Raw genomic sequence first — 15,329 nt, forward strand, 5'->3', positions numbered from 1 at the left:
GAAGATCACCCGAGCAACCGTGTCTTGCTCTTTTGAACTCGAAAGAAATGAAATAAGTATCAAACCGATCTTGGAAGAAAGAGAAAGGACAAAAAAAAAGAAACTGAATAGGAAAATTATCCAGTGACAATTTGCAGATGCATCCCTTGTGGACCCACTTCTAAGTATAGATCTCTATTGTTTACCCCCTTTGTCGTTGAGATGGGAGATTTTTATATCAGTCGATAAGGGCTACTAGATCAGTCTAGTTCTTTTCAGTCTGTGAAAATTTGAAATTGTTCTTTTTCTGTTGGACATCGCTTAGGTCGAGTTTCAAATGCCCATTCTGGCGCCGTTGGGCACCAGTACGTAGTTTATGTCGAGACTAATAACATCCCTTGCCCAAACATTCTCATTTCCTTCACAAAAACTGAAAAATTATCCGCTGAGATTGGATTCCAATATCTCAAAGGCATTCAACATATGTCCATTCCCAAGGTTTCCAACGTCTTATTAGCGAGCCCGCCAATCGAAAGCTGATAGTCATACCCGCATATTGACATAGTCTTATAATGCACATTATTGAACATTTTCAGCAAGAAAAAAGTGCAATCTTATAGACATTATTACCAGACGTTGGTTCTAGATTTTCGGTCAGAATGTCCAGGCCAGCCTAGCCCTTTGAGCCGGCATTGTTCGATAGTCAGTATAAATCACACCTCGTTCCCGTTAAGGTCACTCAATTCAGTGATAGCACCCAGAAGACAGTAATTTATACGGGGAGCAGAGGGCGAGAGGAGTGTACCTCTAGGTGAAGTCATCAATCGTTTGCCCTAGAGGGGCAGCGCGGTGATGCTTTTCTTCTGCAGCTATTTTGGATTTTAAGGTGAGCAGAATTCGAGTATATTGATCGCATCAAGGGATGACGGCGATGTAGGGTGGGCATGATTATTGACCGAGAAATGGACACGTTATTGTAGATTAATTCATAGACTTGAAGGGGAGCAGGGAATTCATGTTATTCGTGTCTTGTTCGGTCTCTTCGGCCCAGCTCAGGCCCTTGACCCGAAGAGCGGGGAGGGTATCTACGCCAGGCTCGCGGACGTTTTGGTGGCCATGTCGGGCGCTATGGAGAGCACCATGACCGCCATCTTATTCTTGTATCTACATCAGACGGATGATCAAGTTGATTCAAGATGATAGAGATTTTACAACCCAGTTTTCTTAATGTAATATAATATTGACAGTAGTAACATTACTCCGTACCTATGAATGCTTCGAATTGATGCGGATAGACTATTACATTATGTATGTATTGTATGGCTATGGAGTATCCAGAGCTATGACTTTGTCGCACCGATCGCCCACCATTCCAGGTTCCGATAGAGAAAAGGCTTGATTTTGGCAGGGCGAAACTAGGAGCCAATTTACTTTACTTCATTACGCTATGTTATAACTCATTCGAGGCGAAATATTATAGTAATTATCCTCACGTTCCTGGAATATATTCAGCTCCATTAACCATGGCAAGGTCCCCAAGCCTGCTCTTAGCTGCTCCCAGGTGGAACAGCAATGAGTAATATAGCTTCAGGGAACGAGGAGTGGGTTGACAGAAGACGCAAATATAGATCAAGATCATTGATCTCGTGCGCAATACTTTCATCATGCGCGTCAACAATAATGGCATGCAGATCATGGTGGAGATGATGGGTCCGCGAGCTTCCAGTCGGGACAGGGTTGTAAACATTTCTAAGGCACAAAGCCTCTGATGGCGCAACCGCCGGGGTTTTCGGGCTTTCCCATGAATATCCTCTAACCTATCTAAAATAGAAAGAAGAGAGCTGTATTGCTTTTATGAGGGCCATTTTTGAAGTGATACCACCCTGATATGTAATCAGCATCACAGGTATCTATATATACCTTCCTGATTTTCTGGATTCACTGGGTGCTTGAAAGAAAAGCCTTGAAAGGCTCAAAGAGTTGATCTGCTAACACTGCCCGAATACAAACAGGTGAACCTCAACGGGGGATAGAAATAGAGTTGATATTTACCAGGGTGAAAGGGGTCAATGGTCTATTTTTGTTAACTTTACTTTTTAGCCTTATCTGGTTCGCTTTTCAACTAAGTCAAGGGGAGCTGCACGATAACTATGTATGGCGTAGTACGAATTACGACGGGCGTACCAGAATATATCAGTAATCCTAACCTATCTCTGCGTGAGTAATTATGTAGATTGTACGGAGTAGATTTCTTCCTACTATTTTTCTGCTGTGGTACCTGACCTATCTAACATTGAAACAACCTAGTTCGCCCAGTGAACCAGAGGAGCAAACCCCAACATGGCATCCACCCAATACAATGAGTTATTTCAGGAGATCTATGTGAAAATCATGGAAAGGATGGAAATGGGCCATGAGGAGGCCGATTCGCCCCGGAAAACTCCATTGTACAACAAATCTAATCTTTGCCTTAACGTTTGTAGTTTTATCCGGAGCGATCAGGTCTCGCTGATTCGAGGATTGCCTTGAAATAATGCGCGACTATACCACATGGGGATGTCATCTCCACTTTGTGACATGACTATATACTTTGTATGTACCTAGGCTTACATGCATCAGCCGGGAGCATTGAAGGCAACCAAAGGAGGTGAAGTCTTCCAAGGTATGTTGTACAATATTCACAGTTTTGTTATGAGAATTAATTGCATTACGCTTAAAATGAGCCACGGCTCAATTTTACATTTTTTAATAAATGCTACCCCTTGCTTTCGAACATTGCCACTTTTGGTGATCCTGGATAAGAGACCTACACGCTTTGTTGCATCATGTCTCAGCCGGTAGAGTTCCAGCCTACAGAGCCATAGCCGATAGAGCTGTCAGAGTGGGCACAGCCCTGGCTCTCTGGTGTTTCGCTCACGCGAAGCATGGAACAAATCCCAAGTGGAAGCCCATGTCCACGATCTCAAAATTCTTTTCGTCGTCCACCGAATGACTCTCCAAACCTAATTAACTCATCCTTATGAATTTCGATAAACTCGAAAGACACTGGAATTCTCACTAAGTTTCCAGAGAAGCGGCTTGCTGTCACACTTGGCCGTGAATGGACTGTCAGTAGAGCCCTGAGAGGCATCCGTCTATTTGTATGTGAAGATCTCCGAAACTCTGAACTTAAGAGGATATTCTTGCATTATAGCCTTTAATGGGCAGCACTGACTATATATTAATTTGAAATTTGAAATGCTAACAGAAACAGATGATCGCAGTCAATGCAACTCTCGGTACAGGCCTCTACTGGCGTGGAGGTCAGATTTTTGAACTCGGTGAACCATTGGCGGTGATTATATCTTTTATGTCTATCGGAATATTGACATGGGCTGTTATGCAATGTATCACTGAAATGCTGTGCATTTGGCCTATACCTGGTGCATTATTAGTATATGTGAGCTAGTTTGTCGACGAAGAACTGGGAATTGCAGTCGGTGTTATATATTAGTAAATTGCATCCCCCCCCCCTTGAAAAACATCAAATTTCGTTGCAAGAATTAATAAAATACTGTATTAACGAGAGAAGAACCGCTGATAAGTATAAAAGGTTTGTTTATTCGATATCCTTCTCTACATTGGTGGCAACCTCCGCCGCGGAGTTCAATTTTTGGGATTACATCCACATCAGCGCAGCTATACAGGGCGTGCTTATATATCTAATCATTCCACTGGCACTCGTCTGCGTCAATTCGATAAGGATCAAAGTATGCTTTATCCATCCTTGCTGATCAATGCAAATGTTTTCGACCTCGGGGCCAAGAGGGTTAACCTTGGAGGTTAGTAAAGTGCTTAACGAAAGGCTTTGATTGGGCGTGTCTATTCTTTGGGGCAATGTTAACGATGAGTAGCTGGCCCAAACAATACTCCGGCATTGGGCATCAAGTGTAAGCAATGGCTGCCGTCTTATATATCAATTGTCATGATATACTGATACTATTAGATTGGGCTTTGCCTATCGAATTTGATACACGGGGGACCAACAACTGGGGTACTGGTTTACTGTACGTTATGGCATGCGTCTTTCTATATACTCAAATTACTAATTAACATAACAGCATGAGCATTTCGATAGCAATCTTTGCCTACACCGGAGTTGAAGTTATTGCTGCCTCTGCCCTGGAGGCAAAATGGCCACATCGCGCGGATGAAACGCCGACGTCGTCAGCCATGCTTCGACGGTCTAACGGCGCCCAAATGGGGAAATCATTCAAACTTCCGCTATATTCATTCCTTTACTTGCAATGATTGGCTATACTATCAGCGGGCTGCTTGCAATATTGGATAAAGAGCGGAACAGTTGCGCTCTTCCTAGGCTCAGTTGGCTTTCAGTGGATTCGGAGGCTGGGCGCAGAAAGCCTTCAAACTTTTCCAGTATTTCTCGACATCGCGGTTATCTCGAACGCGAAAATATCCCTCACGTCCAACGCTGGAGTGAGGAGGATCGTGATGGCTATCCGTATCGCAGCCATACACAGCCATTGACGGCCTCTCTCGCCTTGTTGGGCTGTATTTTTGTCTCGTTGGTCGCAAACGGTGCTGCATTGTGGAATAAATTCCATCTTTTACCATTCTTATCATCGTACCTAGCGGTAAGGGAAATATTGTGCATCTCGATGAGTTCAGATTACATCTATTAACTAGCATTTCCCAGGTTATTGTTTTCGTGGGCCTATGGGTATTGTTGAAGATCATGCGGGGCGCAAATTGGCCTTTGGTTGATCTCTCGCAACCTGACAAAGTCGCTAGGATATCCAGGCATCTACATGACATCCGCTTGAGTGTAAGAAAACAGTATAGTAAAGTACTTTGAATCCTTCTTGGCAATCTTCCTCGATGGCGCAATAGCATTATCAAAACCGTCGTAAGCGCAATTAAACGTATCACGCAATTTTTTTGGCGGCTAAGTGAAAAATGGGAACATATTTTACAATTGTAGGCTTTTGGCAGGCACCATAATAGAGGTTCTTGAGCAGTGTAGCCACATAAGTAGACTAAAATTCAATTGACTTAACTATTGCGCGTGGACTGTTGACTATTGGAGAAAGCGTTGCCGCACCTGGGCAGGTGGACCTCGCCGAGCGATGTCTCGGTGTTAGTCATCCGGAATGACCTCATTTTCGCAAAGCGGGGCTAGAAGATTATTCTTTTGAAAGACTTACAACTCCCAATTGACCTTTTTTCTTCTCGCAAACAATATCCCTCAATCACTTCAAGATGTCCACCTCCTTTAAGATTACCGACATGCTCCCCCTCCCGAACTCGAGTGTCCGCATTCCGCGCCTCGGCTTCGGTGTCTACCGCTCCCCCACCAAACAGTGCGTGCAGTCTTGCCTGAAGGCATTGGACGCAGGCTACCGACACATCGACACAGCGCAGTTCTATGCCAACGAGGCGGAAGTCGGTGAGGCACTTCGCACCACTAGCGTTCCCAGAGACCAGATCTTCGTCACGACGAAGATCCTCAGCCCCGCAGCCTCGGTCGAGGCTACCTACGATAAATTGCTGGCTTCCGTGCACAAGATCAGCGGCGCAGATGGATATGTCGACCTGTTCTTGATTCACTCCTCCAGCTCGGGCTCTGCTGGCCGGAAGCTCTTGTGGCAGGCGCTTGAGAAGCTGTACGCGGAGGGCAAGGCAAGGAGTATCGGTGTTAGCAACTTCGGTGTGGGGCACATTGAGGAGATGCGCTCATATGCCCAAGTGTTCCCGCCTCATGTGAATCAAATCGAGGTTGGTGCTTTTTCTTCTATTATTACTCTTCTATCTACATGGGTAGATATTTGGTGTGATTGTGATGACTGACATTATATTTTGCAGCTCCACCCGTGGTGCCAGCAGCGCGTCATTGATGAATATTGCAAGAATAACGGCATTATCGTCGAAGCATATTCACCCATCGTGCGAAACTATAAAGCCAATGACCCAGTACTAGTGGAAGTGGCAAAAAAATATGGCAAGTCGACTCAGCAGATCTTAATCCGCTATGCGCTGCAGAAGGGCTGGGTGCCTCTACCCAAAACCGACACCCCCGAGCGAATTGTGGCCAACGCGGATGTGTTCAGTTTCGATATCAGCGCGGATGATATGGCCGTGCTGGATTCCTTTGACCAGGGCAGTGCCGGCGCTATCGTGGAGGCCGTGGACAACGAATGAGCCATCTCTGGAGCACGTTCTTAATTACTCAGGCGCTTCGAAACCACTCAGGTCCGACCAAGCGATGCAATGTAATCACATTGCTCGAGGTCAATAATCCGGCGGCTGCATCAGGAAAGCATTGACAGATTGAAGCGTGGCACGAGACGGATTCACGTCATGTTTCGAAGACACGAGCCAGGCTAGACGCTGTCGAATGAACTGCTTGCTGATCGCACGCTTGCTCAGTGAGGCATCGAACCCGCCTGTGAGAAACCATTAGTTATTTATTCTTCTTCCACATAGCGTTTGAATCCATCAGCCAGATCATCTGGGACATTGCATACATACCCTCGTCGTTGAAGAAGAGACAAACGATCGCCAGAAGCGTCCCTGCCGAAAGATCCTTCCCATTCTCACAGGTGACTAGCACAGATAGCGATGGGTCTGCCTCAAGGCGGGCGCCGATAAAGTCGTGCACCTTATCCAGACATTTCCGTAGATCCCGACTTCCCAGTTTCCCAGAATCACAGCCTAAATTAAGCCGCTTCGCGTTGCCTTCCACAGCCGCAGCACTCCCATTGCAGTCGATAACAATATCATACCGATCCCCAGCATCGAAACCTGTCCCGAACCCAATGTACAAATTGCGCGTCGGGGAGATGAGCGTCGCGTCCTGAGCCACATCCAGGAGCTTATGTTCAGCCACCAGCCGGTCAATAAGTTCCGGCAATTCCTCTTCGGGTGTACTCTTTAAAACAGCCTGATTGGCCCAGAATACCGGCGGTGTCAGCCCATATGCCCACGCCTCGCTATCGTCGCCCGCGCCTTGGATGTAACCGCCCTCGGACATTTCGGCGCCATGCACGCGCCTTGAAGCAGAGCATAGTACGAGTAGATTGTACTCATCACCCGTGTGCAAATCCTCCGGGTAGAAATATGACCTGTTGGCCCAGGCGATCTGGATGGGTTTGCCGAGTTGCTGACGTAGATTGTCCATATCAAGTTTTAGGCTCTGGTGGGTATCAAGTATCAGCTACTGTATCCCGGAGCGTGTGTAGTGAACTGATTTGCGCAATTCACGTTTACCATTAATGTTACGCATGCATACCTTAAGTGAATGGACGAATCCTTCGATTCGATTCTCAATCTGTGCTTCTTCCGATGCGCCCAGGTAATTGGGTGGAAGGCGGACTGGGTGGTATGCAGTTGCGGATGGAAATAGGGCTCTGTTTAGGACAGCGCTCCAGATTGGGACGGTTTTTGCTAATGCATCTGGCATCACTAGGGACGGGTTAATAGTGGAATCGAGGCTTAATCGCAGTCATGATATGCATAGCGACTATCGGGGTAAGATAACGGGATAATTCTCTAGCTAGGGATGGTGCAGGTAGGGACAGTACGTACGTTTTCCTCGGCGAGTTGAGTCCACAATTACACATCTGCAGCATCAAAAAAAATATAGTCAGCTTTTTTGCGTTCTTTTATGGGCTTTTGCGAGGGTCATGTAATGATAGAGTTGGCCATGGTTTATACTTCGCCATTCAATGAAGCCAACCAAAGGCACTCTAACACAGATATAAATTCACAAGTAAAAGAGGACAGTGAAAAAGATGTTAGACTGACCCTCCATGATCCCTAGCCAGCGGAAGCAACTGCAAGTTCAACCTACGAAAGCTAAAATCCCACTGACCCGTGTGGCCATCGGTACTTTTGAAATAAGCACTGCCAGCTTTGACCGTAGGTGGGATATACCAGCTTCCACAGCGCTCATTAGCAACCAGCGGTAAGCCATAGTGGTCAGCGACCTCTTGGGCAAAGGTGGCATCTGTCTCAATAGACTGGAGCCGATTGGCGACGGACAGCGCCGATCGACGCAGAGAGGAAAGTGTCTGGGAGATTGACAGCTGCTCCGGGAAATGAAGGGACTCTAGGGTCGGGAAAGTATCGGAGGAACCCATGCTTCTTTTGGCTAAAGCTGTTATTGCCAAGTATATTTCAAATATTGGTATCAGGTCGTACTCCGTAGGTTGTACCAGGAACCGTTTCGGGGTTTCGGGCTGTGCTAAATGGCGGTTTAGCCCGAAATCCGTTGAATCGTGGTTAAATCAAAAGTTTTGATTTGATGAAGACGTTATGTTGGGGGTCTTTTTTGGTCGGGTCGAATGTGAAGGAAAACTGCTGTGGAATTAGGTGCGTTTGGGATTTGAGTCTAGCCAATCATGGTGATTGTATGGAGGTGGATCCAGGTTCGTGCGATGTATACGGGGTACAACAGTCGTGCTACATTGCTACATGGTTCCTGGTTGTGTAAATATTATGTCTATTAGGATGATATAATTGCTGGGTAAAATACTAGGAAGTCGACAATGCCATGTTCCGGACTATCGTGCTGCGGGAATGATAGTACTAGGTATGCTTGGGTATAACTCCCCTAGTAAGGGCTGAGATGATGATAGACTAACCTTTTGAGCATAGCCATGATAGAATGAGGTATAAAGCAGTTAAAATCGCTCATCGCTCACCGGAACTGGAATAGTCCGTACCGAGGTATAATACTATCACGTCGAATTTCTCTCTTTAGTCCAAACCCGCCAAGCATGCTTTGAACGTCCAAGTGCATTCTTGATATTGTCTGACCACACGAGTTATTTATGATGACACGGGAAAATGGACCAACGGGCGGAGGTTCGGGCCTACATGCTTGTGAATGATTCTCAATTATTCCGTGTCCCCGGCTTTCTTTGCGAATTGGGCTTTGGACTCCCCTCGGAGGACAGTGGGAAGACAGCGAGAAGGCGGAGGCATGGCCGTGCATGAGTTCGGGCCTAGCAGACTAATGTATAGTCGTATCCAGTTATGTCCAATCAAACGACCTAATTTCAGTGTAGAGTCTTGTACACTCTAGACATCAGGTGATAAATTAACTCGCATATGTATGTATATAAGTCATTTGAGCAGAGTACCCTTCAAAATACTAAAATTAGGTCACGAGATTATACCAAGACAAATTTCAAATATCCCGAATGGAATAACCCGGTGAGAAATGTGAGAAAATGCGAGAAAATGCGAGAAACTGCAAGGTGAAACTATTTTGCAGTTGCTCGGAGTAGAAAAGGAGACACTAGACTGTAAACAGACTAGTCTGCTAAAGGTCTGTGCTTTTATTGGCTGAATGTCTGGCCGTACCTCCAGGTCTAAAGTACTCGATACCTGCTTTTACACAATCAAAACATGCCAATTCCAAGTATCTAGTACATTTAACCCCACGTCAGTGACCAGCCCCTCCCGCTCTGGCCCGATTTCCCTTGGATATTATGATTGCAGCGTCATTCTTCTGGGGGCTCTTGCCTTGACTTAAATACTTCAGTCGCCATATTTCCTTGCCCATCTCAAACATTCCACTTCTCATTTTGACCTGCGTCCACTCTCCTAGATCATACTAGACCAACACTTCTCACATTGCACTTCTCGCATTCCCCCCGATCTCAATAAACAAACCCTCCGGATCTATTCTCCGTATCTTCATCATGGGCAAGGTACGAGGATCATGGCAATTTCCCATGATAAAACCACTGTTACTAACCAGGACTACAGATCACAGAAATCTTCTTCGATTGCGATAACACTCTGGTCCTCTCAGAGGAGCTAGCCTTCGAGGCTTGCGCCGACCTGGCCAATGAGATCTTGGAGGAGAACAACATCCCCGACCGTTACACTGGCGACCAGCTCATCAAAGACTTTGTCGGCCAGAACTTCCGCGGCATGATGGTCTCCCTACAGAACAAGTACAACTTCGAGATCGAGGCGGAGAAGATGGAAGGATACGTCACGAAGGAAGAGGACAAGGTCATTGCCAAGTTGGAGGCCAAGGCCAAGCCTTGTATCGGTGCGACCGAGGAGCTGGAGAAGCTTTACGCGTCGAAGAAGTACGGTCTTGCGGTCGTCTCTTCGTCCGCTTTGCGCCGGGTGCGCGCTTCCATCAAGAAGGTCGGACAAGATAAGTTCTTCGACGAGGACAAGGTCTTCAGCGCTGCCACCTCTCTGCCAAAGCCTACCTCCAAGCCCGACCCCGCTATCTACTTGTTTGCCCTCGAGGAGGTTGGCAAGACTGCTGGTGAGACTGTGGCCGTCGAGGACAGCAAGTCTGGCGCTCTTTCGGCGGTTCGTGCTGGTATCCCCGTTATCGCTTATGTTGGCAGCTATAATGGCGAAGAGACCCAGAAGGAGATGGCCAAGGCCCTGACTGACCTTGGCGCAAAGACTGTCATGTATCATTGGTCTGAATTTGAGGATCGTATGAAGGATATTGAGACTAGTCTCGCCGCCGACGCCCAGGCGAGCCTTTAAACGAACTTTCGCTGATGACGCTTGTACGCACACGATGTTATGATAGCGAGCGTATGGCCGTCAGGGAGCTTTTTTCTTCTATTTTTTTTTTGGTTTCTCTTGACACTCTGTTATCAAAAGGGGCTTTCTCTATTTCTTTGACACAAGAGTCGTTTTGCTTGGCATTGGACTGTGTCCGGTCATTGCTACTTTCTTCTTTGCCTGGTGCACTATTCTTCAATCTCTTCCGTCTTTACATAGACCGGTTTTGATGCGCAACGAGATACCATTTAGCAATGCCTTTTCCTGAGTCGACTCATATGTTTACTCGATGCTTTGTAGAATAGCATTATACTCATCTTAAAACGAATATAAATCCTTGGAATTGCCCATCGAAGACATCCATCATCACCTCATCTATGAGATAAGATAAGGGCTAACCCCGCCATTGCCCCTCCCGACCTCGGGAGGTCCCTATTTGCCCGCAAGTTGGGGCTGGTTGCCCGATCTACCAATATCAGTCTAGTACTTCTTGGGACGAATACATCGTACCTACCTTGTGGTACGCCAAACATTGAATCTCGACCATCTGTTCCCACTCTTTCAATCTCAACTGCCAATTTGTTACAATGTCAGCTCGTACGCAGGCCAAGTCGAAACTAATCTCACGGGAACCATTGGTACGTTACTCCAATCTCTCCGAGGGTCTCTTCAGCGATAAAGTCCCGAGTCTACCATGTATAAATATAGTTGAGGTCATACCAATACCGCGCCAATGCATGACTGACTCATTCTTTGTAATAGGACCCCAACGAAGCTCGCTGGGCTCGAATGGTGAAGATAACATACACTGACCCTGTGGGTGTCGAGCGAACATGGGAATCAGCTGAGCGCACGGTAAGATCTATTCCACCTTGCTATATGCTCCATGCGACCCAGTCCGCCTCGTTCTGTGATTATTCATGTTATGCGCACTGTGGGTCAACCTCCAGGGTATATATGTATCACACCCGGTGCAGGCACTTGAGTGACACGTCCCCGGGACTGGTACGAGAATCACCTACATGATAGACTCAGATTCAGCCTCACTTAAATCATGAAGAGATGGTTCGTATTGGTGGCGCTCTCTAGTCTCGGGAACCTCTGCTTCACGTGGCATAACGTTGGAAGCCCGGGTGTTGCCCGTCACCGTACCAACCAAAACCACATTACCATTGGTTGCCTTGCGTGTGTATTGGACGCACGGCTAATATCCGTTACAACCCAGTCCAAACAATCTTTCAGGCATTCTGTTATTGAAATTTATATTTCGGATTTGATACTAACAGCGATCTCCTAGACTCGTCCTGCTGGTATCGATCTCGATGGCGTTGGGATCGTCGCTATTCTGAACAAAGATACGGGCTCGGAGCTACTTTTGCAAAAGCAATATCGGCCCCCTATTGATGCAGTTGTCATTGAGGTTCCCGCGGGACTAATCGATGCGGGCGAGACGCCCGAGCAATGTGCTGTTCGGGAACTCAAGGAGGAGACCGGTTATGTTGGCGTGGCGGAGCAGACTAGTCCATTGATGTATAACGGTATGTGAACAGTGCCTATGAACTTTCTTTGCTTCTGGCAGTAATGTTTGACTTTTCGAGGAGCCGAAAGCTAACAAACATTTGTTGACTTGACCAGACCCAGGGCTTTGCAATACTAATTTGCATATGGTCCACGTTCAGGTCGACATGTCTCTTCCCGAGAACAAGAACCCAAAGCCTGAGCTTGAGGATAACGAGTTCATTGAATGCTTTACTGTTCCTTTGAGCTCGTTGTTTGACGAGATGAAGAAGCTTGAAAAAGAGGGTTATGCTATTGATGCCAGGGTTGGAACACTAGCTGAAGGAATTGAACTCGCGAAGAAATGGAAGTTGTGAGCTAGTAACTGTGTGATATCTCACTGGCTTGTAGCACAGCCATACATAGATACAAACAAATCACTATGATACCTATGTATACAAAACTACAAGCATACACTCGCTAATTCTCTTTCCCATCCCCTATACGTACGTTTAATCTCAACTCAACTCAACTCAAAGCAACCCTTCCTGCTTCAACCCCTGATACAATGCCCAAGCAGCCAAAGTCTTCCCATCCCTAAGCCCCTCCTTCCACAAATCTGCCAAAGGAACAATCTTAAGCGTAATCTTTTCCCCATGCTCCCGCAACCCAGTTAACTTACCCTGCAACTCCTCAATCTCTTTCCGAGGCATAGACTTCTGACACAAAAACAACGGAATAAACTCGTCACTTCCGCCAGGGGACGGATAAACTGCCTCCTGCAGGCGCTCACCATCACCAGGTTCCTGCGCAGCCTGCAGCGCCAGCGAGGTCATATCAATCAAATCCCCCTGCTCAACCAACAATCCCGTCTCCTCTTGGATCTCTTTCGCTGCACCGCCAGCAAAAGTCCCGCTATCATCAAGCATCCCGGCCGGAATCTCCGGGAACGCCAGCGAACCAGCCGGAATTCGGGGCTGGATAGTTAGGATAGCGCGCTTGTCATTTTCAGTTGGGGAGGGTATATCATCCGGCTGGAGAATGAGCTATTCATAGCATTAGAAAATAACAAAACATATTTTTGTTTGTATTTTTGAGTGGTGGAGCTGGGGCTGGGCGCAATGATTTTTTTGTCCCAATGTAGACACTAGATAGAGCACGAGGGGGGAAAAAACCTCCTATCGAGTAGAAATCGGGGTTTAAGGACAACTCACCAGCATTCCGACACTGCCCCCCCGCAGAAATACGCTACCAGGCAAAGTCTCGCCCTGGCCATTCGATACCTCCGCTTTTAATTTCAGGAAGCCTAGTCGACCGCCACCGAAGCGGTCGACAGATTGGATATCGATTTTGCGCAGTACGTATGGATCACTGTGGAACTCGTGCGAGGGGTGTTCTTGTCGCGCGAGGGATCGTTGAAGTGTTTTTATCCAGACTTTGAAGGCTGGGAATGAGAGTAAATCATTCTGACTTAGGTCTGGGATGCTATTCACGTTGAAGTTTGAGCCAGGTATTGTGAATGTAGACATTTTTGTGGCTTTAGCTTTGGCTTTTGTGATGATAGCCGGTCTGTGTGTGGGGATGGGCGGTGTTGGTTTCAGATGTCGTGCGGCAAGGCGGAGGGCATTCATGAATTCGGGTTGGGTATGATTTAAGCCCTCAATTGAGATGTTTTACATTGGGCAAACTTGGCTTGTTGCTTTGCGCACATCAGGCATATGTGGATATTCATTGTTTTGGTTCTATGACGTCGTTCAGTCTTTTGGCCACCACTTTTCATACCTGAGAATGTATATTTTAAGCACAATAATTAATTCTGCTTTTAAGTTGGTTTGTATGTGTTATGAATTTATTGGCCGTTCACAGTGTTGGAATTATCATTCCCGGACTTTATAACTATAACAAGTTTATGAAGACGTATAACCTGTGCGAAGCGCCCAACACATTTCTAGTGTTGGAGACACAGTAGTCATCGATACTCTTCTATCAATACCAAATTAACCAAAGTCCTTCTAGATAATATATATATATACACATAGGGCTTTCATTTCACTACCTATATAGGGGGTTGAGAAAAAGAGATGTTAGGAATTTTGAACTCTTCGTACTTTTTGTATGACGTCCCCATACCAAGGTACCTAAATTTGAAAATATATTGTCGAATGTGTCAACAACAGGGGGCAGTTATCTTAATTTCTAAATGCTAATTAGCACCGCTCTCTACACCTATATATTGTTTAAGGGTGTAATGTAAATTACCTACTATGTAATCATACATGAATCTTACTATTATGTATATAATGCATACAAACCTATGCATCACCATATTTTGGGGTGGCTTGCTAGCTCTCAAGTTCATGTATGACATAAATTTATATTCTAAAAATTTATGATGTATTGATAATTTACATTATACTCTAGGGCAGTAACTACGAAGCGGTATAACCATGTAGAGAGTAGTTCAGGCATTCAGGTATCTAGCCAAACTCACTTGAACCTGACAACACATACGCAATCTCGGCCTTTTAGCCCTATAGGAATTTTAAAAGTTATTCTTCCAATTATTTCATTGGTCTATTCAAAGGATTGGCCGCTAAAATAAAGTTTCCCAAGAGAGGATGCAGCTGCATCTCACTATCAAGCCTAACGGTCTCGGAGAGCACTTCCTACGCAACCCACAAAGACTCATTATTTCATCTCGATAGCAAATGCGGTTATCTCTACTGAGCTAGAGGCCAGCCTGGATACTATGCCAATCTTTTCGGTGAGTTTCCATGTTCTTTGACTACGCACATGTATCTTGGGTTTATATGAGGGGTGACAACATGCATGTTCCACGAGCTCCATTGGGCTCTTTCAAGAGAAACCTGCAAGTGATTGGAGAACTATTTTGGTTTAACAGAGCAGCGAATACATGTGAATAGCGGTCAGTGGTCTCTACAACCATTCCTTCAGATTCGCTACCTGGAGTGAATCTGCTAATAAGGCCATTGAAGCAACCATTTCATACATATGCTAATATGACGCTTGCCTTCCATCACTCATGTTTAAGAAAAGTAAGGCAACCACAGACGACTGGAGTTGGTATAGCGCGACCCCGGGCATAAGAGTTCCGATAAATCCTGTCGAGAGTTACGCCCCCTACACCGAAGGTCACATCCACCATTCTCAAGACAAAGCAACCTTAGCAACCTTCAGATTAACTTGAAGGCAAACTAGAACGAGGGCTGAGTTTACAACATAATCACCGGATTTGGAAACCCTGTAATCAGATACGCGCTAAAAATTCCACACACCAATCGCAA

At 46.1% G+C, this 15,329-nt stretch overlaps 7 protein-coding genes across 7 annotated transcripts; 5 read left to right on the forward strand and 2 right to left on the reverse strand.

The window, feature by feature from the left end:
• Positions 1 to 2,804: 2,804 nt before the first annotated feature.
• Positions 2,805 to 3,805, forward strand: N7479_005696 (uncharacterized protein; the record flags this gene model as incomplete). The annotated part of the gene is made up of 5 exons (XM_057253392.1): positions 2,805 to 2,816; positions 2,844 to 2,958; positions 3,022 to 3,119; positions 3,227 to 3,418; positions 3,572 to 3,805. 5 exons carry the CDS (start codon positions 2,805 to 2,807, stop codon positions 3,803 to 3,805), a joined length of 651 nt encoding a protein of 216 aa, XP_057107254.1.
• A 110-nt stretch (positions 3,806 to 3,915) lies between these two features.
• N7479_005697 (Amino acid/polyamine transporter I) lies at positions 3,916 to 4,889 on the forward strand (the record flags this gene model as incomplete). Its single annotated transcript, XM_057253393.1, has 5 exons — positions 3,916 to 4,025; positions 4,080 to 4,202; positions 4,286 to 4,613; positions 4,676 to 4,804; positions 4,827 to 4,889. The coding sequence occupies 5 exons, from the start codon at positions 3,916 to 3,918 to the stop codon at positions 4,887 to 4,889; spliced, it is 753 nt and encodes a 250-aa protein (XP_057107255.1).
• A 349-nt stretch (positions 4,890 to 5,238) lies between these two features.
• On the forward strand, positions 5,239 to 6,177 carry N7479_005698 (aldo/keto reductase family protein; the record flags this gene model as incomplete). The annotated part of the gene is made up of 2 exons (XM_057253394.1): positions 5,239 to 5,754; positions 5,842 to 6,177. 2 exons carry the CDS (start codon positions 5,239 to 5,241, stop codon positions 6,175 to 6,177), a joined length of 852 nt encoding a protein of 283 aa, XP_057107256.1.
• Positions 6,178 to 6,267: 90 nt separating this feature from the next.
• On the reverse strand, positions 6,268 to 8,117 carry N7479_005699 (initiator tRNA phosphoribosyl transferase family protein; the record flags this gene model as incomplete). The annotated part of the gene is made up of 4 exons (XM_057253395.1): positions 6,268 to 6,422; positions 6,508 to 7,171; positions 7,268 to 7,440; positions 7,850 to 8,117. 4 exons carry the CDS (start codon positions 8,115 to 8,117, stop codon positions 6,268 to 6,270), a joined length of 1,260 nt encoding a protein of 419 aa, XP_057107257.1.
• A 1,569-nt stretch (positions 8,118 to 9,686) lies between these two features.
• Positions 9,687 to 10,506, forward strand: N7479_005700 (HAD family hydrolase; the record flags this gene model as incomplete). The annotated part of the gene is made up of 2 exons (XM_057253396.1): positions 9,687 to 9,695; positions 9,754 to 10,506. 2 exons carry the CDS (start codon positions 9,687 to 9,689, stop codon positions 10,504 to 10,506), a joined length of 762 nt encoding a protein of 253 aa, XP_057107258.1.
• A 608-nt stretch (positions 10,507 to 11,114) lies between these two features.
• N7479_005701 (MutT/nudix family protein) lies at positions 11,115 to 12,401 on the forward strand (the record flags this gene model as incomplete). The annotated part of the gene is made up of 4 exons (XM_057253397.1): positions 11,115 to 11,165; positions 11,290 to 11,382; positions 11,825 to 12,065; positions 12,163 to 12,401. 4 exons carry the CDS (start codon positions 11,115 to 11,117, stop codon positions 12,399 to 12,401), a joined length of 624 nt encoding a protein of 207 aa, XP_057107259.1.
• A 156-nt stretch (positions 12,402 to 12,557) lies between these two features.
• Positions 12,558 to 13,655, reverse strand: N7479_005702 (putative NUDIX family hydrolase; the record flags this gene model as incomplete). The annotated part of the gene is made up of 2 exons (XM_057253398.1): positions 12,558 to 13,070; positions 13,239 to 13,655. 2 exons carry the CDS (start codon positions 13,653 to 13,655, stop codon positions 12,558 to 12,560), a joined length of 930 nt encoding a protein of 309 aa, XP_057107260.1.
• Between the last annotated feature and the right edge of the window lie 1,674 nt (positions 13,656 to 15,329).

Source organism: Penicillium vulpinum (assembly GCF_028829585.1).
Source record: "Penicillium vulpinum strain IBT 29486 chromosome Unknown utg000003l_segment0_segment0, whole genome shotgun sequence".
NCBI lineage: Eukaryota > Fungi > Ascomycota > Eurotiomycetes > Eurotiales > Aspergillaceae > Penicillium > Penicillium vulpinum.